We start from the raw sequence: 24,501 nt of genomic DNA on the forward strand, positions 1-24,501 counted from the left end.
GCACCAAAGTCAATACCGGCTATCTGTCTGCACTAAGAAGAGAGCCCACATCCAAGCCCAGGGCTCTGCAGCATCTAACAACTCGGCCGAACTGTGCGATGTCTCAACCCACTCATCCAAGCCCTGCAATATCAGTAGGCATTGCTGGCAGCAGAAACATCAGAATGGCCACTGGAAAGCATGCTGCTCGCCAGAAATCACCAGAAAATGCGCAGTGAAAACCTGAAAAATAGGCTGCCATCCACGTTTGCCTATCTTAGTGAGCACCGGAGACCACTGCCAAAACCCATCCTTTGGCTGCTCACAGAGCAAAATCTCTTCCAAGGAATACAGAGCTGTCTCAAAAATCAGTTTTTATTTGGTGTCAAACTTGCTAAGATCATGGCTCACAAACCACCTAAAAAGATCCAACCTCCTTGTTGGGTGTTCCACATCATTATACTGCAAGAATCCACATAAATCCAATGTCAGAAATAATCATGTGTTATTAGAACAAAATCCACTTTTAAAGATATGTGATGGAAATACAGCTGTCAAAATGGGTGTAGTACCATTACTCGCCTCTGTCAGGTGCTGGCGATTTATAATTCTGACAGGAGAGCTGTGTTTCAGAAGTTAAATATGCCAAAGAAGAGAATTCCATCAAAATGCCATATAGAGTGCCACACAGTGATTTCATTGTTGAAAAAGACTTGATTTAAAGATATGTTGCTTATTGTGAGTTTATAAATGTATTTTTTACAAGGTACTATGTTGCAATTGACTAGAAGGTAACTTGATACAGTTAAAACTCCAAAAGGTTTGCTTCCCATGAGAACCCTTCATACCTTTTCCCTGGACAAAGGAAGAATCCCCTGCCGTTGGATAAGAGATTGACAGACTGGTGTGAACAGGAACTAGCCAAGGCACCCTGGCCTGCTGCTCTCAGTCAAGACAATGGATGCTTTGGGGTGAATAGAATATGCTGATTTGGGTGTGACTGGTCAACAACTGCTCTGGGAGAAACAAGACATGTGGCCCTCTGAGTCAGTCAGCTCTGGGGGCGGGGACAAATCATTGTGGATTCAGGTAGCTCAGCAAATATATGTTTTATAAAATTGCTTATAACAAATTTTACCAAGCTGACAAAAATGTACAACTTTGAGACGGTTAAAATGAAGAATGCACTCACAATTTAAGACTAAGCTGGACGCTGTGTGATGTTCTGAGACCAAACCCCGAAATTATTAATATTGCAGCTGCTGTTTTTTTGCTATGAACATACACATTTACAGGAATGTGCCCAGAGAGGATATGTATGTTTGTGTAAAATTTGGTGCAGAACATATATTGGGAAACCCACCAAAAGCACAGATAAGATGTCATTTCTGAACTAGAGCTCTTAGGAAGATCAGAGTTGGACAAGAATGTACCTTACGTAATGTGTGATGTGTATATGTATTGTGAACAACTTGTGTATCTGGGAAATATGTTTTTTGGGTAAAATTGATTTTCTGTGTGAAAGCAAAGGGGAGGGTTTTCAGTTAAGCCATAAACATGACACCGGGTGACACGCTGATTATTTCTCCAGTCAGGGGACAGAGAATACTCTAACTTATCAAATCCTTATGGGGGTTGGGCATAGAGAATCAGCCTACCCACCCGATTTGGAAACACATAAAAAGAAACTGTATAGGACAGATCAGAAACACTCTTTTTTTCCACTACTCACCGATTCCTGCAAAGCACTCTGCCAGACCAGATCCAGACAATATCCAGACAGAGACTCCAGACTCCAGATCTAGATCCAGAGCCCAAAACTCTAGAACCCAAACTCTAGAACCTTGAAGCAGAGAGGCCTAAAATAAAAGCTGACTCCTTTTCAGCAGGCTCCAGAATCTTTTGCAAACCTGATTCTCACATTCAACAGCCGGGCTGAGCTGTTCTATGCTAGCCAATAACCCTGTGCAAGGTCCAGACCCAGAAAGCAGTGCTGTAATTGTCATGCATTCCGCATGGCGGCGTTTGTGGGACATCTGGAAGCGCCATTAGCGGCTCCGTTACGTCGGTGGCCGTTCGGATTCAACGGTCTAGTTGTTCCGAAAGATGGCCACCGCATCTAGTAATGCCGGTCCGGTCCTTTCCTCCTTGCGTTGCACCTTCTACGCTCCGCGAAGGTAACGCTACCGTGTGTGTTCGTCCTTTGTTTTCGCTTCCCTACTGCTATTTCTTCTCCCTCGAGTCTCTCTGTCTCTTGCTCCCGACGCTGCTCGCGTCCCTGCCATTCAGACCTGTTATCCGTCCCGGATATCTTGAATTCCCCTCCTGTGTATCCCTGCAGCTTTACCTTCTCTTCTTTGCTTCCCGGTCTGGGTTCCCTCCTCTCTGGGCATACTTACCTCACAATCCTCTTGTTGGAATCTCCCTTGGATCTGCTCCATTATCAGCTCCAGTATCTCCTTCACGCCAAGATTCTTTTCATCCGGACTCTGCTCAACTACTCACGTCTTCAACCTGCCTGCACACAGTGGAACCAACTAGCAGGGTTTTTTCTGCCGTGTGGCTTTTCACCTGCTCCGGAACCGGCTCCCGGGAGTCCCCCTGTCCGGTTATCTCATATACCGACAGCGTGGCATCCCAGGGAGCTCGTCCCTTTTTGCATGATAAAAAGACCAGGAAGAAGATAAACACAGAGAGGCAAGAGAGACTGAAGAAGAAGACAGAGTACCAAGACGGTTCCACAGATCTTTCAGGTGAGGAGGAGGGGAAGGGAGTTACTTCAGAGCCTGACAGAGTGCAACGCCAAAGAAAAGCAATGGCTTCGTTGGAACAGTACCAGGAATTGGTAGCTGCTATCCAAGGACTCACTGTAGAAGTTCAATCCCTTTGCGCTGAAAACCAATCCTTAAGGCAACAGGTTTCTGCCCGAGATGAATCCGAAGGAGAATTACCCCCGCTTCCTTTCCCATTTGGGAAATATGATGGGAACCCCAAGACTTTAATAAAGTTTCTAGACGCCTGTCAACTGTACTTCACCTTTCGTCCTCGGGCTTATGAGACGGCTAAAGCCAAGGTGGGGTTCCTAGTCTCTAATCTAGATGGGAATGCCCTTGCTTGGGCAACACCTCTAATCCTTCAGTCAGACCCCTCTACTAATGATTATGACCAGTTTATTCAACAGTTTAAGACACGTTTTGAAAGACCCGAAGTTTTATACACCACCTATGAGGCCATTGTAGACATCAGACAAGGATCTCATGATGTCCAGACTTATGTAACGACGTTCATGCGCCTAGCGACTGAGGCAGGGTGGCCGGACTCTGCCCAACAGACATTGTTTCACCGTGGCCTATGTGAAGACATTAAGGACGAGTTGGCCCGCATAGCTAGACCACAGTCTTTTCAGGAACTTGTCTCTCTGGCCTTACAGATTGAATTCAGATTAGGCGAGAGGAGACAAGAACGAAGGAAACCAAGACTCCCTCTCTCGCCAGTGTCTTCTCCTGCAGCTAGTGATCACTCAGCATCCCAGCTAGGGGAAGAACCTATGCAAATTGGCACAGCCAGAGGTCCCCTAACTGCAGTAGAAAGGAAGCGAAGAAGGGATCTGGGATTGTGTATGTATTGTGGCTCCAATAAACATTTATTGCGCAATTGTCCAGAGGTTCCTCCTCGCCGTCAGGGAAACGATCTCCCCCGAACCTGAACAGGGTCAGGTCGGGGGAAGTTTGCAAGGATCCCTGTAACAGCTCTTTGCCTCTCTCCTCTCAAGAAGATCATCGGCTGATGGTTTTTCAGATTAAGTTGTCCAGTGGATCTTCAGCAGTCTGGGATGTTATTGCCATGTTAGACTGTGGGGCAGCGGGAAATTTCATTGATGCTTCGTGGGCAAGGAAGATGAAGATACCCATTCTCTCTAAGGACAGGCCCATCCCGGTTGAAGGGGTGGATGGCACACCTTTGTCTTCCGGACCCATTACTCAAGAGACTCTTCCAATACAGGTGCAATTGTTCCAACATAAGGAAGAGATTGTGTTTGACCTTATAAAGGCAGCCCATTTTCCGGTGATTCTGGGGATTCCATGGCTGCGCCGCCACAACCCTCTAGTGGACTGGTCAACTAATACCATACATTTCCAGTCCTCCTATTGTCAAGAGTACTGCCTTCATCAGACTTCTCCAAACAGGCTATCCAACAACAAGAGTTCGATACTGGCAGCCTCTTTACATCTGGTTCCAGAGCATTACCAAGACTTCCTTGAGGTTTTTATGGAAAGGCAGCCACATTCCCTTCCTCCTCACAGGAACGAAGATTGTGCTATAGACCATTCCCAATGCTTCAGTTCCATTTGGAAGGATGTACCCTCTGTCTCTGCCCGAGCGCAAGGCCCTTAAGGAATACCTTGATTGTAACCTGCAAAACGGTCTCATCCAGGAATCCAAGTCACCTGCAGGAGCTTCGTTGTTTTTCATACCTAAGAAAGACTCCTGTGAACTTCGCCCCTGCATTGATTACCGAGGTCTCAATCAACTCACCATAAAGGACTGTTATCCGATGCCTCTGATCAAAGAGATACTGGAGGCAGTTCAAGGTGCTTCATTCTTCAGTAAACTGGACTTAAGAGGGGCTTACCATCTGCTTCGCATTAGGCAAGGGGATGAGTGGAAGACAGCCTTTAGGACACCTCTGGGTCATTTTGAGTATCGGGTCATGCCCTTCGGCCTTGTGAATGCCCCAGCGGTGTTCCAACGCTTTATGGACTAGCAGACCTTCTGTTTTCTTCCGTAGTGGTTTATCTAGACGACATTTTGATTTACTCTTCTTCTCCTACTGAACACCGTAAACATGTTCGCGTGGTCTTGGACCGCCTACTGAGGAATCAACTCTATGTTAAACCAGAAAAATGCGTTTTTGATTCCCCTTCTGTATCCTATCTGGGTTTCATTCTGTCGCAAGAAGGTATCCGCATGGATCCGAGGAAGATACAAGCTATAATTCAGTGGCCTGTACCCAGGAACGTCAAGGAGACCCAACGCTTTCTAGGACTCGCAAATTTCTACAGACAATTCATTTCGTGTTTCTCCAATTTGGTCCTTCCAATCACCTCTTTGCTCAAGAAAGGGATACAATTCAACTGGACACAAGAAGCAGACGTTGCGTTTCAAACCCTTAAGAAGGCTTTTACTTCCGCACCCATTCTAATCCAGCCTGATCAAGCATTGCCCTTCATCGTGCAAACAGACGCCTCAGGAGGTGCTATTGGGGCTGCTCTCCTCCAAAAGAGCTTAGATGGTCTGGAACATCCAGTGGCCTATTACTCCAAGACCCTCTCTACCAGCGAAAGAAATTATTCCGTTATTGAAAGAGAACTATTAGCCATCAAGCATGCCTGTGAGGAATGGCGACACCTCCTTCAAGGGGCCCGACACCGGTTCACTGTCCGCACAGACCATAGCAATCTCCGAGTCCTTCAGCAGATGGAGTGTCGTAACACCCGTCATGCTCGATGGGCCTATTATTTTTCCCAGTTCGACTTTGAAGTCACCTATCTTCCCGGCAAAGAGAACATCTTGGCCGACGCTTTATCCCGTGATGTTATCAAGGAGATGTTGAAGAGAACCTAGTCCATGACTTGATATTAGCAGGCAAGAATTTTAAGACCATAGCTAATGCATTCCTACGGGATGTACAGCTCAGACAACAAGGGAAACTCATGAAGGAATCTGTGGATCCTCGGTTAGAAGACAGAGAAGGCTACCTATTTAAGGGGCGAACCTTGTATCTACCCGATAGTAGACATCAAAGAATGGCCCTCTCTTGGTGTCATGATACACCGTTGGCAGGCCACAAGGTCATTCGCGCTACCAAGGATCTCATTTCGAGACTGTTCTGGTGGCCTACTTGGAGCCAAGATGTCCAGTCATATGTCGAATCCTGTCCCATCTGCGCTTCTAACAAATACTCCACTTCTAAACCTCTTGGTTTACTTCAACAGGAGCCAGCGCCCAAGCAACCCTGGACTCATGTCTCAACGGATTTTATTGTTGATCTACCCCGATCAGAAGGCAATACTGCCATTATGGTGACTATAGATTCCTTAAGTAAGTTGGCCCATTTTACTCCACTAAGAGCAGTACCAACAACTCCTGAAATGGCCAGAGTATTCCTCAAGGAAATTGTACGGTTACATGGCCTTCCCGACACTATTGTTTCGGATCGTGGCCCACAGTTCACCTCTTTGTTTTGGGGATCCCTTTGCAAGCAACTGGGTGTCCAGCGGGCCCTTTCATCCGGGTTTCATCCCCAAAGCAATGGGCAGACTGAGAGACTAAATCACACCTTAGAACAATACCTCCATTGTTTTTGCAGCAAGAAGCAAGAAGACTGGTGTACCTTCCTCCCCATGGCCGAATTCGCCTATAATAACACCAGACATACCGCCATCCAAATGTCTCCTTTTTATTGCACCTATGGTTACCACCCAACCCATCTTCCTTTTGCCCAGAGGCGACCGTCTAAGCTGCCTGCTATAGAACACCTCTTGTAGGAGCTCAAGGATTCTCACAGAATAGCCAGGGAGACTCAGGATGCTAGTCGCCTATCTTACAAGACTTGGGCCGACAAGAAGAGGAAGGCTCCTCCCCCTGGGCCGAGGGCTGCAAGGTTTGGTTAGCTACTAGGTACCTACCACGATGGACACATACAGGGAAGTTTGCCCCGAGATATATCAGTCCTTTCCAGATCATTAAGAAGATCAATCCGGTAGCCTTTAAACTCCAACTACCCACCCACTTGAAGCATGTTCATCCCGTGTTCCATGCCTCACTTCTGAAGCCTTATCTACCAGATCCGTATAAGAGAAGATCTAGCAGAACGACTAGAACCGTTCCGGTAGAGCCTGCAGAATACGAAGTCTCTCATCTGGTGGATTCACGCTACCATCATGGTGTATTACAATATCTGGTGCATTGGAAGGGGTATCCAGCGGCAGAACGATCTTGGGAACCAGTGCGACACATACACGCACCTCTACTAATCAGGAGATTCCATATGTTACATCCCGGCAAACCGGGAGGCCCCCCGGTGTGGAGGAGGCATACTGTCATGCATTCCGCATGGCGGCGTTTGTGGGACATCTGGAAGCGCCATTAGTGGCTCCGTTATGTCGGCGGCCGTTCGGATTCAACGGTCTAGTTGTTCCCCAAGATGGCCGCTGCATCTAGTAATGCCGGTCCGGTCCTTTCCTCCTCGCGTTGCACCTTCTACGCTCCGCGAAGGTAACGCTACCGTGTGTGTTCGTCCTTCGTTTTCGCTTCCCTACTGCTATTTCTTCTCCCTCGAGTCTCTCTGTCTCTTGCTCCCGACGCTGCTCGCGTCCCTGCCATTCAGACTTGTTATCCGTCCCGGATATTTTGAATTCCCCTCCTGTGTATCCCTGCAGCTTTACCTTCTCTTCTTTGCTTCCCGGTCTGGGTTCCCTCCTCTCTGGGCATACTTACCTCACAACCCTCTTGTTGGAATCTCCCTTGGATCTGCTCCATTATCAGCTCCAGTATCTCCTTCACGCCAAGATTCTTTTCATCCGGACTCTGCTCAACTACTCACGTCTTCAACCTGCCTGCACACAGTGGAACCAACTAGCAGGGTTTTTTCTGCCGTGTGGCTTTTTCCCTGCTCCAGAACCGGCTCCCGGGAGTCCCCCCTGTCCGGTTATCTCATATACCAACAGTGTGGCATCCCAGGGAGCTCGTCCCTTTTTGCACGATAAAAAGACCAGGAAGAAGATAAACACAGAGAGGCAAGAGTGACTGAAGAAGAAGACAGAGTACCAAGACGGTTCCACAGATCTTTCAGGTGAGGAGGAGGGGAAGGGAGTTACTTCAGAGCCTGACAGTAATCTAAGACCCATCAGATCCATTTCAAGAGGCCGCAGACCGCCGTGCAGAACGTAGAACCCAGAGGGCCTGAGACTGTCCGGTGGCGAGAGTGAAGCCAAACCCCTTGACCAGATCTTTGACGAGGCCCATTCCATTCCAAAGCCTAGGAGTGAGTATCTAGTCTAGAACTGTCCATAACCAATCTCTTAGTTTAAAGTAATCCTCTTCCATCCATTTTAAACTGTCCAGAACTGCATTATAGAATCTTGTGTCCATCCTGTTGATTTCAAATCTGTAAAGCGCATCTGTCATTTCTGAAATCTTGATTTTATTTCTGCAAAATCTACCTTCACAAAAACATCCGTAACTTTTGAACCGCAGGTCCTAGAAGTTTTTCCGTAATCTCGATTTACGCACATGGAAACATTGCCACGAATTGCAATTTGGCTCAATTTCATTTTCTGTAAAAATAGCTGCTTCTTGGTTTCCACTGCTGAAATTCGTTTTCAATCTGATAATCATTCATGAATCATTGCTAGTGTTGACCCGAACCAATCTAAAGTAATTCTCACTAGTGCTGAATCTCCTTTAGTGAATTAAAATGCATTTAGCATATTTTCACTTTCACTGCAATCACATTCAAAAGTATTTTTGCCTGTTTTAAAATCATACCTGTTTCTCTAAGCTTGCTGGGCAAACTGGGATTGAACCGCATTCTTGATTGTCTTCCTGAAACCTGTGTGCCCTCATTTCCATCTCTTCATATTGCATGGGGGGGTAGTGAGTAGTCACAGGGGAAAACGTGACCATATTGTCTTTTGTTGAAATCATATCATTCTTTCCCATTATTGCATTTCCTTGAATCATATAAGGTATTCTCTGCTACAGTATCCTTCATATCCATACTCCTAAGTGATTAAAGAGATTGTCAATTTTGTAATATTACCCCTTGTTGATTACCGTCCATATTCATAAGTGTGCTATTCAGATATTCTTTTGTTCATAAAAGTGCGATATGTATATTATTTAATTCTTCAAATAAACCTTTTAATTTGCAAATAAAAACCTACTTCTTGGCACAGTGAGGTCAGGGGAATTCAAAGAGAGGGGCGTTATATAAGGGTTCATCATCCAGATTTAAAGAACTTTGACATAAAAATATATAAATAAGGGCTTCCATTGGGCATCCCAGACTAGGCATTGACTTAGTTGGAGTGCTGAATTGAAGTCAATCACAGAACTCTGCAAGGAGCTGGCCAATCCTGCTGCAGTCTCTACCTCTCCTGTCCCCTTCCAAGCCCTCTGCTTCTCATTTCATCTCTAAAACCCAGGATATTCTGTCCACCCTCTCGTCCTCTCCTCCTCTTCCCTCTACTCTCCCCTCTACCTCAGGCCCCCCTGTGGCCACCTATCCTCCCTCTTTCTCTTTCTTTCCTCTGTTCTCCCCTGATAAAATTTCTAGACAAGTCCTATCTATGAAAATCTCGTCAAAACGGGTTCTTCCCTGTTCTTCCCAAACCATCAAGGACCACATTGACACCCTCGGTCCTGCCCTGGCTGACTTCTGCAACCACTCCTTCAGCACTGGAGCCTTCCCTTCCCCTCTGAAGCACTCTCTTGTGCAACCTCTTCTCAAGAAACCCTCAGCCGACTCATCCTGCCTGGCTAACTATCGCCCGATCTGCATCACTCCTTTCCTGGGCAAACTCCTGCAAAAACTGGCCATCTCCCAGCTTAATCCTCACACTGAATCTGTTGGTTGTCTCCATGACCATCATTCTGGATTCATAGCAGCCAGAAGCATGGAAACTGCTCTCCTGAACATCCATGAAGACCTGCTCTCTAACCTTGACTCTAATCTCCCCTCTGTCCTCATATTACTCGATCTCTCTTCTGCCTTTGACACGGTCAATCATGTCATCCTGCTCAATCATCTCCCTGATGACCAGGTTATCACTGATCAGGCCCTGGCCTGGATGACCTTGTTCCTCTCTGATCGATCCTCCCAGGTCCAACTTTGGTCCTTCCTTTCCTCTATCCCACCCTCTACCTGGCACCTCTCGTCTACCACATTGCTGCTCTCTGCTCCAACTTTCAGTGCTATTCGGATGACACATGTTCAGGCTCCCCTCTGCCACCTCTTCTCCTTCTCTCATCTCTGACTGTCTGTCTGCTAGCCAGGAGTGGTGTGCCGCCAACGATCTCTGCCTGAATGCCAGTAAGACAGAGATTCTCCTCATCGGCACACCTGCACCCTCCTTTCATGTCACTCTCTGGCTGGCCTCCCTCGGCCCTCTTCCTGCTCCCACCTGTGAGGCTAAGAACCTCTGGGTCATCTTCGACTCCACACTCCCTTTTCCCCTCACATCTCTGACGTTTCTAAGATGTCAAACTACCAACTGCACTTCCTCAGAGGTATTCTTCTGTTCCTCTCCTTCACCCAGAAGCTCACTGTCTCTGGAGCTCTGGTTCTCTCTAGGCTGGACTACTACAACAGCCTCTTTCTAAATCTGTCTGCTTCTACTCTCCGCCCTGTGCAACTCATCCAGAACAGACTGCAAGACTTGTCCTTGGCCTCGAGCCCAGGGATCGAATCTCTCCAACACTGAAATCTCTGCATTGGCTCCCAGTGGCTGCAAGGATTAAGTTCAAGGCCTTCTGGGGCCTGGGTCCTCAATACCTTCAACTCTCTCTTTGTAAATAACTTTCTACACGACCTCTTCGCTCCCCACCTCCAACTCCCTCAGAGTCAGTCGCTTCTCCAGGCAACGAGTTGGTGGTAGATCACTTTATTCGGCTGGGGCCTCCCTCTGGAACAGCCTCCCTGTCTCTCTGAAACTTTAGGAGAACCATCAACGGTTCCGGAAGCACCTCAAGACCTTCCTCTTTGCTTCTGCTTTCTCTCTTCCTCTCCCCTGCTGATTTCCTGTCTGATACTGCACTGGTCACCTTGCTACCCTCTGATTTTGGGCCTATGTCCCTACCGGCCCAGTTGCACTTGTGTCTGAATCTGTAACCCTACAGTCCCCCTACCTGCACTTTTGGACACCTGTTGTCTGCATTTACCCTTGCACCTGCCACCTGCTGGCCGCACTTCTCGTTATTGTTTTGATCCCATGCACAACACTGCCCCCTCCCCTTTCCCTTGGCACTTTTCCCCATGCCCGTCCACTGGACTTGCGCAATCTCACTTGTCCTAGTAAGATCATTTTCTCTGTCCTCCTTCTGTTCCCCCTTCCTTGACACACTTATGAATAGTTCTGTTACAAATTCCATATCATATCATAAGGCTCCCAGGTCCAGTGGTGCGCCTTAAGCACCCCTTTTGTGTCCTAGTGTAATTATATCATCCAACCTTGATTTTAGGTGGTAGGCTGGTTACAGCTAATGTTTAGTTTTGGCTTCACCAAGGGTGCAAGCCGATTTACCGCACAATGTACCTTAATGCTAGCCATTGGGATACTAATGTTTTTTTAAGTCCTACTCTCTGTAATTTTGGTTTAGGGGCGTCCTTTGTTCAGGGAATCCATGACAGAGACATACAATGGGCGCTATGAGCACATGGTCTCTTTGTGAGTCCATGGCTTGAACTGGTGTAGGCTGGTCCATGGGCTGGGCAAGCCACTCCAATTCCAATCACTGTGGCAGTGTACCTTGGTGCATGGCAGTTATTGGGGCCATTCTGATTAGCTTTCCAACAAAACCTTTGTTTTATATCCCCTAATGGGAATGGTGGACTGGCAAAAGCCAATTGTGTGAGTGAAGGTACATATAGGGGTATCCCATTACTATACTCAGCTATGCTGGATTTTTGGAAAGTGAGCAGGTCTGATTATCTCCTGGTCGATTCTGGTGCCAAAAACTGTTGTAAATGATTTTGAGACTGAGGTGCCGATTCTGAGCTCACGATAAAAAGTGTGGAATCATTTTCAAATGTATTCATGGGTTGGCTCATCCCTTCCTCTAATATGATATGATATGATATGATATGGCATTTATAACGCGTCTATACACAAGTGTTTCAAGGCGCGACAAGGCAAGGGAGGGGGAACAGGGGAGGAAAGATAACGATCCTACTAGGCCAGGTGACATTCAGATCGCGCAAGTGCATGGGAAGGGGGAAAGGGAAAAGTGCGAGGGTGCAGGGGGAGGTTTTTGGGATAAAGGGTAAGAACAAGTGGAAAATCTCGTGGCATGGGCATGTTGGGGTGCTAGCCATGTTTAGTTGGCATTCACAGTAACTGCAAAAGTGCATGAGAAAAATATCACATAAAAACTGTACACTTCACGCAGCTGTCACTAGCTTATTTTAGGCACATTGTCAAAGTAACTAAATAGCCATTAGATAAAAGGTTATAAGGATACAAAGTACCCTAACTGCACTTCACTGTAAGGTGATGATTGCAATTGTAAAAATTCAAGAATTCCAAGTATTGGCAGTCTTAGAGACTAGTCAGTTTCCCCATAAGAATGAGCAAAACAGCCAAGGGAAGTAAAGCAGAAGGCTTTACTGAACTCCAAAAATCAGGATAGGGTTACACAAATAAGTAATAAGACTGGGGGTCCCATAGGAATCGATGGAGTAATAGGTGCAAAAATAAAATCTTTCCTAACACTTACTATAAGGGAGTTTGATATTTCTCTTTGGGTGACACCCTGTTCTACTATTAGGTTACATGATTGCACAGACCTCACCAGAAGGTTGTGCAGAAATCTTCTGTAACGGTTTATTGAGAGGCCCCCCTCAACACAGGGAGTTCCTTCCCTCCCCAAGCTAAGTGTCACACAATAAATGGTTAATGTCAGTTCTTTTATTCAGCCCTATCTCCAATTCATATGTTATCCCTTGGCTCCCTTCCCCTGACCTACCAACGAGCCAAGAACTAGGTTGGTGAACAGGAAATATAGTTCTATTTATTTGAATTAGATTTTAAGAAAATCGCACTAAAATGTCAAACACCTCTTTATCCGTGGCACAACACAATAAACCTCTCTCAACATAAATAAATCACACAAGGGGGTTGAAAAGAACACAAATCACAATTCTTTACTTTCTACAAATTTCACTTAAAGAAAAAAATTCAATATAAAAAATAATTACGTGTGCAATGCAATGCAATTTCAATTTTCATGCGCGCTTACCAGACTAGCAGTAAATAAACACAGGGTGATTTAGCAGTGGGGTTTTCAGACCCCCCTCCCTACTTTGGTCTGTGTTGGGGAAGTTGGACAGAAAAACTGGGATGATTGAAGAATTTTGGATTCCAGACCCCCCTCCACTTAAAGGCCTTTGTTGGGGAAGCTAGGTGGTAAAAATGGGGATGATTTGTGAATTTTGGATTTCAGACTACCTCCACTTAAAGGCCTGCATTGTGGAAGCTGGCAGTTGAGGGATTGTTTTGTTTAGGAACAAAGACGCCCCTCTTCCTAAAGATGTTGGGGTCAATAGGAAAAATAGGATTACCCAATTAAATTACAGTCTATAGTTTTCAGCGCACACTGGGAATGAGCTTTGTTAATTACGAATTTTAACAAAAATCACCCTGTAGTGTCCTGTCAAGGGGAATTCATAAAACTAATATTTTTTGTTAATTAGGCTAAGAATCTGCACAGTTGGTTCCCTCTACCCCACCTACTATAAAGGGAAAGGATTTAAAGCAAGCAGATTCCCCCACCTTTTGGTCTCCCAGGGTTTCTTACATAGAAAGCCTATGTTTAAAATTCAGGAAAGCCAGCTGCATGCCAGGACCCTCTGGAAGGAAAAGGCAGGGGTCTGGTCACTCCACTCTCAAGGATGGTCACCAACTCTTCATCATAGAATCCAGTCAGCTTTTAGACCTCCACAGCAAGAGACAGCAGCAACACCTCCTTTTAGTGTTTGCTGGCAGCTGTTAGATGGTAATTTTCAGCGGCTGTCTCCTGATAGTCATTTTAGGAGCTCTCTTGATGGTAATTCTAGCAGCTCTCCCCCTTTCTCTCATAGTGCATCCACTTTGTATTGCAATGATGACACCATCAAGTTCACAATCTTGGGGAGTACTCTTCAAGATTTCTCGCAAATAGAATTGGACAGATACCCTTCTCTCTCCTCCTAAATCCAGCTTCTCCCTAAGGATTGGCTTAGGAGTCTAGAGCAGACAAATGGCAGCTTCCATTTGCAATCCCTGTTTGTTATCATGCCACATTTGTGGAATATGCAAATTGGAGGCCTCCTGTCTCCAGCACCATTTGCCTCTCTGGGCCAGAGTTTTTATTAGTCTCTTGTTGTTTGAGGTGTAGGGTGCAGATCGTAAATGGGGGATGCATTTGCTACACCAAGATCCCCCACTGCAGAAATCTGGCAACCTGTACTCTTATCTGAAGGGCACCACCTTATGATCTGAAAAGCTTCTATTTTCCTGTATTATTTCTTTCTAGAGTTCAGCCTTGATTATAGCCCCTGTGTTCACACCTCCACCCTACATTTGAGACATGCACCAGCCAGAGCACTTGGCCTGCTCAGAACTACATGTTCAAAGACACCAAGTCTAGAGAATGTCTGTCTTCAACACCTCTGAGCAGTCACACTTTATTGCAGTTGTAAACAGATGAGATGCCAGCCAAGCTTTCAGAGTGGGAGTGCTTTGTGAAGTTTGCCCCACAGCAAGCAAAAGGGTCTGTCTCGGCCTACAAGAACTTTTTTTTTTATGGAAACAAAGCAGACTTTTGTTTTCAAATGTTTGCCGGTATTTTGCATGTGAAGCATAATATACATTACATTTTGTCAACATGCACCGTGTCTTTTCCCTGACATCTTTGTGCAGGCAGGGGAACATTTTCTCTTGTCTTGCTTTAACTTGCAAACACACATGCAAAGCCATTTTGGTGTCAGTGTTTAAAAATCCTGTTTTTCATGTGAAAGGGAACTTTGAACTTCTTCTGCCTTTGTGAATAAAAATGCTGCTTTTCCTTTGTAAAATGACAGGTAGGCCTTTTTCACATTGCCGTTCAGTTCTGTTGGTTTGGGGCATCACCACACTCCCTAGCATCCCCCGAAAATTGCCTTTGTATGCATAAGAAGCACAGTCCCCTCCAAGCTCAAACTGCAGTGGCAGGAGTTCTAGAGTTGTTTGGAAACTTATAAACAGATTGAAGTAATAGTGTCACTTACCCTACAGGTGCACTGTGAGCAGAGCTTCTCTGCAGGATCAGGAAATGTCTGTCCGTTGCTGATGGCCACTCCATTGTAGAAGCATCCTGGTGTTAACAGTAAGAGAAAAGGTCATTAAATAGTTTGGCCCATTCTTTTTCCCCAGTACACTTCAGCAAGCCCATGGCAAAGCATACTTCACTGTTTAAGGCGAGGTGAATTAGCCTCACAGATAACTACGCCTGGTTCATAGTGCACTTTCTATGACACATTTGTACAGATTTTTCTGTCTTACTCCTAAACCCAAGACCATTATCTACAGAGTTTGTTCAGCTACCTTCACTTGCAGACCATCTCTCCTAAGTGTTTTTAATCCTCACGTGCTGAACATTTATTTGCAATGTTCACTTTCTTTCTCCACAGACAGAACATATTTCTCCAGTGTGCACCTACTTACGCTCAGATTAAAGGCATTCCTCTGGCATGGGAGATCTCTCTGGTGTGCATGTGCTCTCCTCAGAGACATTCCATCTCTCTCCTTTGGGCACCTTCTTACCTCACAGACCTGACATTCTTCCCAGCTTCATCTTGCTAACCCTTACAGAGGCAACATATCTTTCCAGGCTGAACCTTCTTACTATCAATGGCGTTGCATTTCTCTCCAATATGCACTCTTAATCTCACCGAAATAGCATGTTGCCTCCATTGACACCCTATTGCCCATGGCCAGCACTTCCTTACCTTCACAGACGGGACAGCACTTGTTGGGAAGGCTGATAGGGTGGGTGCACCCAGGTTTGTAGCAGGGTTTCTTATTGCAGTGGATAAATCCGCTCATACATGCACAACGGCTGCACTGGTCCTGCGGATTTGTGAACTCTTGGCCATTCAAGTACTCCTCCCCTAGGTACTCACAACCTATGAAGGAAGATGGAGGTTAGCTGTGAACAAGTCATATATCTCCATACACTGCAGATCAAAAGCAAGCATGACCTATGCATTGGATAGAGAGAGGGATTGAGAGAAAGAAAGCGAGACAGAGAGCAACATCAATCAAGAGCGAGAGTGCAATAGAGAAAGACGGGGTTACATCATGGGTGACTGTAGTTGATCATATTTAGATGCATTGGAGGAATACAGAAATATGGTGCAAATGGTGGGTTGTTTGTACATGTTACTAGAACCCTGATATAGCATCATTAAACCATAACATACAGGTTATCCATTATGCATTTTTGATAAGACATGTTGGAAAAATGTAGGTTCCCCATTGGTTGAACAAATCCACAAGGATGACACGAAAGTCCAATACCTAGAATAACCTTGATTGATATATCATGTAAAGATATATGGATACATAGATAGATATACATTATGGGTTTCTAGCAGTCACATCATTGTTAAGGTTACACAACACATTACAAAAGAAAATGGAACACATTCCCTGTAACATTTGAAATCATCCACCAAAGTTCATCACCCGTTGTGCATAAATGAAGTGGCCACTTCACATGTACACCTTTGTAAACATTTATCAACAATTTTAAATTTAACAACATGCTGCTTTAAAACACGTTTGCAAGTGCCTTTCCATAGAACCCAAAGTGATCACATCAATGTTCACCATTTTCGCCATCCAAATAGATTTGGGCCCTAATTCACAGAGCGTTTTCCAATGGGGGTTTGCCATTGTAAAACGCTTCTGTGAATTAGGCCCGTTATGTTGAATTGGTACATGCTTCAAAAATGGAGACAATTGATATTGGCAGTTTAAAGGAAAAAAACTTCAAATTATACAAAAGTGCCTGCATTACCGTCATGCAAAGATGCAGACAGCAAACGAAAACTCAGGTGCAGAAAGCAACATGGGAATGTATATCACACAAATACACACACACGCACAGGCAAGGAAGAGACATCACACATGACTATACAATTCTATACACAGAAATGTATCAAACCAGACACCCACACAAATGCATAACAATGACTGAGTGCATGAAGGCTTTTGACAGAAAGTCCACCTGGAAGTTGACCTAAGTGAGAAGATGTAGGGGGTGGCTACACCATGGCATACTCCCCAAAAGTTGGGAATGGGCTTTATGGAAGGCGGCACCACTTGGTCTAGGGATTGTTCAAACCATGCATGTCCCTTGCATATGCCTTGCATCGGTATCAGGTAATATTATCCCCATATATATGGCCGCCGTAAATAATATCGGCGAGAAAAGGTTGCGGCGATATTATATGGGTGACCATATATATGGGGACAGGGGCAAAAAAACATGTTTTTTAAAAAAAAAAATGGGGGTTGCGGGGTGTCCCCCGCATGTTCCATGCAATAATGTTGCCACAAAAAGCGCCCATTTTTCGGCGATATTTTTGCATGGCGAGATTTTTGTGCCGATATTATTACATGGAACCCTTGCATCACCCATGCCCTCCATTATGGTGGATTATTTAATCAGCGATTGCTAGCCTTTTGAGTACATGATTGGCCTGAAACATATACTCACATTTCAGACAGTCACACACTAATGGAAATGTGTTGTGCAAATTGCAGGTGTTTCAGAGTTTGCCACACCACCATCTAAACCAGTAGTGCTGGCCCATTGGAATTCTAGTGTACATATGTTTCAGTGGGTAAATGAGAACATCAATGCAGTGAGTGACCACGGGAGGATAGCTCAGGGGCAATGTGCTCGCCTTGGAAGGAAGAGGACACAGAGCAACACAGGTCCGATCCCCAGGCCTGCGCTTATAAACCTCTGGGTATTAAGTGTGTTATAAATAATCAATCAATCAAAACCACAGCAAGTTACGTAACGCATTCGAATGAGTATTCCTGACACCAACTTTGTGACACTTGGCGACTATTGTCCATTCTCTGATAGAGAGTAATTTGAGGTCTCCCAGTGTGTAAGTCTGTAAGGTACCTCCACCAGTGAGGTGCCTGCTAGAAATAGAACTGGCCAAGATGGCTGGCAAAAAAAAGAAATGACTTGGCTGGCAAGAGAGGTGCAGTGAAGCAGGTGAGACAATTGCTGCCAACCAACCATGCATGGAGATGCATATTAGAAGCATTCTCCCAGCCCTGACTCCCTGGTATGGAGTCACCGTCTACCTAGGTAAATGGATAACGTGTAACCATTTCCATTCTCGCCAAGCAGTAGCTGTGGTCAAGCAGAATCGCATTATTTTAGCACAAAATAATTGCTGACAGATAAAAAACTAGGAAAGTTGATCTCACCTTGTTTATGAATCGCAGAGTATCCCAGAGCTATCATGATAGGTGATGGGAAGTACTCTGGGTGGGCAGTGACCATCCTGGGAGGGGGGGGGGTAGAGTGTGTCCTGTGCAGTCAGGTAATGGGTGACCTGTGGAATTGAGATAATGAGTAGGGAACTGTAGAGAACAGGATAGGATGGGATGAGAGGGCGCATGGGGAACTATCCTGCATGGACGAGGGAAGATAATTAGGGATGGGGATGAGGGGCAGGGAGGAGAATAGGGTTGCAAGGTTCTCCCCTGCTGCAGACCAAGAAGTGGGGCGCTTAGGAAAATATGTGGGTAGCTTGCCACTCCCAATTATCGCTACTGCATGTTAAACACGTCATGCCACCATGGAGTGACAGGGGGGATTGGCACTAGTATCTGATCAGAGGAATGACACTTGCGGTAAAAAGGGACAGGTATGTCACATGAAAAACAAGGGACGAAAGTGAATGGGGGCGGGGCAATGCAGAAGAATGACGTAGGACCCATTGAGCAGGCAAGGACAACTCAGAGGAGGGGAGTGGTATGTGTGAGAATACAAGTTAACGCTGTGCTTGCTTGATAAAGAGGAATGCCCATGTAGAGGTCTTTATGAAAAAAGACTCTCCCATAAAGGTAAAACAGTTTTGTGAAGGATTTAGGTATGTAATAAAGGCCCTGGGAGTCTCTAGGGGGGCTCCTTGGACATCCCATGCTATTCATGGTCATTGAGAAGTCAAAGATCAAGCTCGTCCTTTGGGTTTTATAGCTTGTACCATAGCTGAACCTAATGAATGATATAGGCATAATCAGGAGTAAGTGACTCACAAGAATCCAAGGGAAAGATGGACCAGCTTCTGACTGGTTATGTTCGTCAGATGCAGCTCTGGTATGAGATGGACATGCGCAATGCATTTTGCTTTTCTTTCTAATTGTAGCTTTACCTTTTTAATAGTGTTCACAATCACAGGACTCAAGCTTCTGTAGTTGTCTGGTGCTCGTGTTACATCTTGTAGGGTCTGCACAAGGAATTGGCAGAAATGCTCCAGTCGGAGATGGGGATCTGTGAGCCTTGCGACTCAGTTGTGCCCACTGGATCATGGGAAGGGATCGCTGGATTCCGTCACAATTCCTGTGCGGGTTGGACACTTGTTCTGTGCTGCGGGAATCATCCCAGGAATGGCAAGGTACAGACCTCGACTCTAGCGCTTCATAGGATTTTAGGGTTGAGTGGGCAATTCAACTCCCAATCACAGTGTTACATTATTACACACTTTTGGTAACCACCCAATCACAACTCCAGATGTCTATTCTGGCTTGATTCCCGATATGATCCACAAAGAGCTCATACCTGCTTCTGCCAACGGCAGTCCTCCTGATCTGGCTAAGGCAGTCACCATGACAACATACATCAACAACAGTATCCCACTTAGTGTCTCACAGGAACAATGATTGGCCATTGGACTCAATACTGGATTTGCACAGGGGCGCCCTATGCGGATACCCCTGGCAGTCGAAGACTGTACTCCATTAGTCCCAAACAAACAGTGCACCCACCATTGGGGCCCACATAGCCAAAAACGCAAGGAGGCTGGCACAGGAAAACAGAGTGCACTTGAGTGCCTTGACCCGGAGGGTCTTAGCGTTACCCAGGGCTGCAAATAAATATATGCGCCTCTGATGAATCCTCAGATGTGGACTCATCGGGGAGAATTCAGGTACGCTTGGTGAAGAAGCATCAATAATACATTCAGTCTCACAAAGCAGAGCTGAATTGCATTCTTTATTCCTTCACTCACTCGTTAATATCAAGGTGGACACTCCTCAGCAGGGAGTGAGCGAGGAGGACTCAGTGAGACACAAACTTACAGTGCCACATGCTCATCAATGATGCACTAATGAGGTGCTTGAAGTATTAATTTCATCAAGAACTGAGCCAACAAGGACAGGTAAAATTCCCTCAGCTGTGTCCCCCTGTCTACAGTTAACAAGATCATCATCTGGCAGTGCCCACCCCTTGTCAGTTATATCTGATTGATTCAGTAAATCACATGGTTGTACATACTGGAGACAGGCAGAAGGAATACTAGGACAGAATCCTTCACTCAGTTAGACATGCTCCATATGGCTAGGTCTACAGATAAGAGGTTTTCATTTGTGGTAATGCTGTAAGAAATCCGTAAGGTCCCCTTGACATTTGCTTTTTCTTTATTTTTATTTTTTGATCATTTACCTATTTTAGATGTTGAAGGGACTTCTACTGAAGTCCCCTTGAAATTGCAACACTTTTTCACTCACTGAGATTCTACGTTCCTTGATGATCCATAAGACTTTTTGAGCACCCCCTTAATGCCCAATAATGATTACATCACCCTACATTGATTTTAGGAGTGGGCTGGTGTGGCTGTTATTTATTTGGGCTTTACCAAGAGTGCAAGCTGATTTACTGTACTGGTAGCCCAATGTATCTTTTTGGTAGCTCTTGGGGTACCAATGTATTTTTTTCAATTCTGCTCTTGCCAGTTTTGGTTTAGGGGTGCACGATGTTCATGGGACCCATACGGCCAGTGATGCATCATCCATACTGGTTTTGACTGCTTTAGATCGCTCTCTCTCCCTGGTCTGGGCCTATGACTTCCTGGGGGCGTGGTCCGGGTTGAGTGGCAGGTTTAGGGGCAACCAGATGAGCTGGTCTCCTTGCCCCTTGTCCCTTGCCTACTATTGTGATTGGAGTGCTGGCTTAGGTCAGCCTATGAGTGGTGGTATTTAGGGAAAACCCTGTACTTGAGCTCGGTTCTGTACTGCAATTGTTGGAGAAACATGGTCACTTACCTGCTGGAGGATATCCCACTGTTTCTGGCTATTTCTGCATTTTAAGTACCAGATCTGGCCATGCTGGCTGGATGCTGTATGCTCGGCTGAGTTCTGTTTGGGTTTTTTGGCTTCTGGTTGTCCTTCCTTGGAACTTGGAAACTTGTAGAGGTGCAATGTTTTTTAATGTGTCCCAGTGTTTTTAAAGATAGGGCAAACTTTGTTCTAGTGCTAATACCGGGCAAACTTTTCACTTCCCCGGTGCCAAGTTTCTGTAATCTGGCCCCTGATATGAGCTCATCCAGATGCCCTTTGCCCCGCCTTTGTGCATTTTCCCAAATAAGGGGATTGTTCCGTGCATTTCAAAGTGTATTGCGAATTAACAAACAAAGATGTGCTTTTAAATGGCCAGAAATAAGGGTCATCCTCATGTGCCTTTTGAAAAGAAGGAGGAAGGGGCCAAATCATGACCGGGTCATTTGTGACCCTGCCATGATTTATTTATTTATTTATTTGACGTGTGACAGCCACAGTTTAGACTTGCATTTCCATTCCCCCGAAATAAAGTTGGAAAAACTTTTTGTTTTAACTCTAGCATTCCACGAAGAAGGGTCCTTTAACAGCCTGTCTCAGTGAAATGTGCTCGCAGCAACTACGTGGTTTCTGGGAGCCTGTCATACATTAGTGTCGGGGGTGCAAAGGGGCTGGACAACGCGTCTTTGTCCTACTGGCCAGCCCCTCCAGAAATGCTCTGGTCACCTCTGAGAATAAAGTGACCAGAGCACTTTAGCAATGAGCGCACATTAAACAAGCGCATTCTCTGTGCTCCTTTCATTTGCGCTCATTTTTGGGAATCGGGCCCAAAGTATTTTCCAGCCAAAGCACCCGCCCTCAAAAAACTCACTTCCAACAGCACATAAAAAAAGACCAACTTAAAAAACAAACTCATTCACATATTTACTCATAAGAAAAAACCTCGTTGCACGCAAGAGACCCCAAAATGTCTTACCGCCACACCGCCCGCAGCCAGGCGCTAGAGGCCACTTACCTTAAATCTGCCACTGCATCCCACTCACTCCCCTCTCTCCTCACCTTCACAAGCCTTGCAGCAGTGTCCTTTCACTGGAAAGGGGCATTCCAGCACAGGACATGCACGGGGCTCGCAGGAGATGCTTCCTTCCCAGCACACGCACGCGCTACACGGGTCCGAGGGGTCCGGAAACTGCTCCCCGTTGGCCAGCTCGCGTCCCTGCAGCAGGCAGCCTGCCAAAGATAAGATACGTCAGGGGCCCAGAAATATCCTTCCCAACAGCAACAGTAACACTTATCCTGAGGCCGCGCTCACTGAGAGCGCCGCAGGCATAGTTTGGAAACATCCATGATTTCAGTAGTAATAGCTCCATGTTTTGCTGGTAAATTTATAAAACAACCACAACATAATTTAGAAAAACTTTCAGAAATATGTTTGCCTGCTCAAGTGAAGGCTCTTCCTCAGTCTATGACAGTGCCTAACAGCAGCCAACCTATTCATGTTTAAAGTTATACATTTAACAATGTATTTACTTTCATTACAATGGCTCCAGAGGCGGCTTTTCTTTTAGCTAATTCAGAAGGTTTCCTGGTATGCTTGACATGTGATTAATTCTATACTAACCCTACCAGCCTTTCAAAGGTACTAACCTGTGTGGGGACATTTCCATCCATTCCCTCTTTGGGTCATAGGATGGGCAACCATCACTTAATTGAAAAGGCATTGGGAATGCCAATAGGTTTCGACTGGCATCTTGTATGTTAAGCACAGCCTCAATGTCCCAATAAACTTCATGCCATGACTAAAGGACAACACTAAAGTTCACACCATTACAAGTAATGACAATCCGGGGAGGAAGGATAGCTCAGGGGCAATGCATTTGTCTTGGAAGCAAGACAACGCAGCGCAACATAGGGTCGAATCCCAATCCCGCACTTAGAAACCACTAGCTGGTATTAAGGGCGTTATAAAAGAACAATTATAATAATCATTAAAGAATTTAAAACAAAACAGGCACACACTGGAGACAAAAATCAAAAACTGTTATGTCAAGCCTCTGGCATCTGGCACTTTTTCCATAACGTTGGCTGCAGTGGCAACCGAATGCTCCCTTTTCAGAAAATCAAAGTGTTATAAAACTGCACAAGGAGTGAATAATGACACAACCCTAGAGTAGACGTGTGTTCATAAACATTTGCCATCTACAGTAAATGCAAATGATTTTTGCTCCATTAAGTGTACCCTAGATCTTAAAAGGGATGCTCGCCTTAAAAATTACCCTCATTCGGTGGAACCAGAGAGCTACAGCAAGTGGCTGCTTTTTAGTTAGGGAATCTCCCAAGGCCTGCGTCAGTGCCCTGCAACCAAGCCTCCAAAATGCAACACAGCTGAATAAACCTGTATTTCTGAAGAGAAGAACCCATGACTGACTCTCAGGTTCTGGGGCTGGTTAAAGGTTGGGGATGGTTAAAAGTTGGGGATGGTTAAAGGTTGCTGCCAATGCCAGCTGACTGTGGAGGGGGCGTGAAGATGACGGACCCGATGGATCATCTGCTAAGGTACAGGACAGGGGACTCCAAGTCTGGTCCTTGAGATCCACAGGCACACTTATTATACAGTTTTAACCACTGGTTACATACACAAGTCCCTTTCAGATCCACTGTATTCAGATGCATTGGGTGCTGGTATCTTAATACATGGAGTGCGTTTATCTATTGAAGGCTGGACTTGGAGACTTATGGTTTAGGATTTCTAAGGGGAGTACTGAGAGCACGGAGGGCCAGGAGTAGGCACCAACATTTAGTCAAGGCAGGTATATGATATGATATGATATGATATGATAAGGTAGCAGGCCATCCTGTGTGGGTCCTAGTCCTGTTGGGTGGCCTGGTCTTGCTGGATACACACTGAGCCCAAATGCAGCCCTGGAAAATGTTGTGAAACCAACCTTTTGTTACACAGAGGGAACCCCATCACTGTTTGGACACGTGCCAATTTCTACTGGATCATTTCGATCAATGGTAATTTCCATCGCACATTTATGCACACAAACAGTATCTAGTCATAGTATCGAATGCCTTACCATCTAAAAAAAAGCGTTGAAGCCCTGTGGCAGAAGGGCTGTGTGGACCTGTTGTTTAGCTGTGGCGGCTAGAATGTCTTTCTGCCTCTTCGATCTTTGAACTCCCTGAACTACTGTGGATTACTGTGGCGAGCAAGCAAAGCGAAAAGCGAGCAGTGAAAAGGATGCTGCTGCTTTAAGTGCTTTGTTTCTACGAGGATTCCCCTTTCCGTGATGTGAAAGTCACGTGATAGCCTGCAGGGGATATCAGCTGAATCGAGCCGCCCTTGCGGCGTAAGCCCTGTGGCAGAAGGGCTGTGTGGACCTGCTGTTTAGCTGTTTGGCGGCTTTGGCGA

General features: G+C 45.7%; 1 protein-coding gene across 1 annotated transcript in view; it reads right to left on the reverse strand.

Annotated features, from left to right (window-relative positions):
- Positions 1 to 24,501, reverse strand: part of KCP (kielin cysteine rich BMP regulator) — an 823,409-nt gene that overhangs the window by 153,167 nt on the left and 645,741 nt on the right. The window contains exons 35-37 of the mRNA XM_069629543.1: positions 22,146 to 22,316; positions 15,728 to 15,904; positions 15,008 to 15,093 (exon numbers count right to left, since the gene is read on the reverse strand). Of these exons, the coding sequence (XP_069485644.1) occupies positions 15,008 to 15,093; positions 15,728 to 15,904; positions 22,146 to 22,316 (434 nt within the window). The remainder of the gene's footprint in view (positions 1 to 15,007; positions 15,094 to 15,727; positions 15,905 to 22,145; positions 22,317 to 24,501) is intronic.

The sequence above is a fragment of the Ambystoma mexicanum genome, chromosome 12, assembly GCF_040938575.1.
Source record: "Ambystoma mexicanum isolate Mex_15411 chromosome 12, UKY_AmexF1_1, whole genome shotgun sequence".
NCBI classification, from domain to species: domain Eukaryota; kingdom Metazoa; phylum Chordata; class Amphibia; order Caudata; family Ambystomatidae; genus Ambystoma; species Ambystoma mexicanum.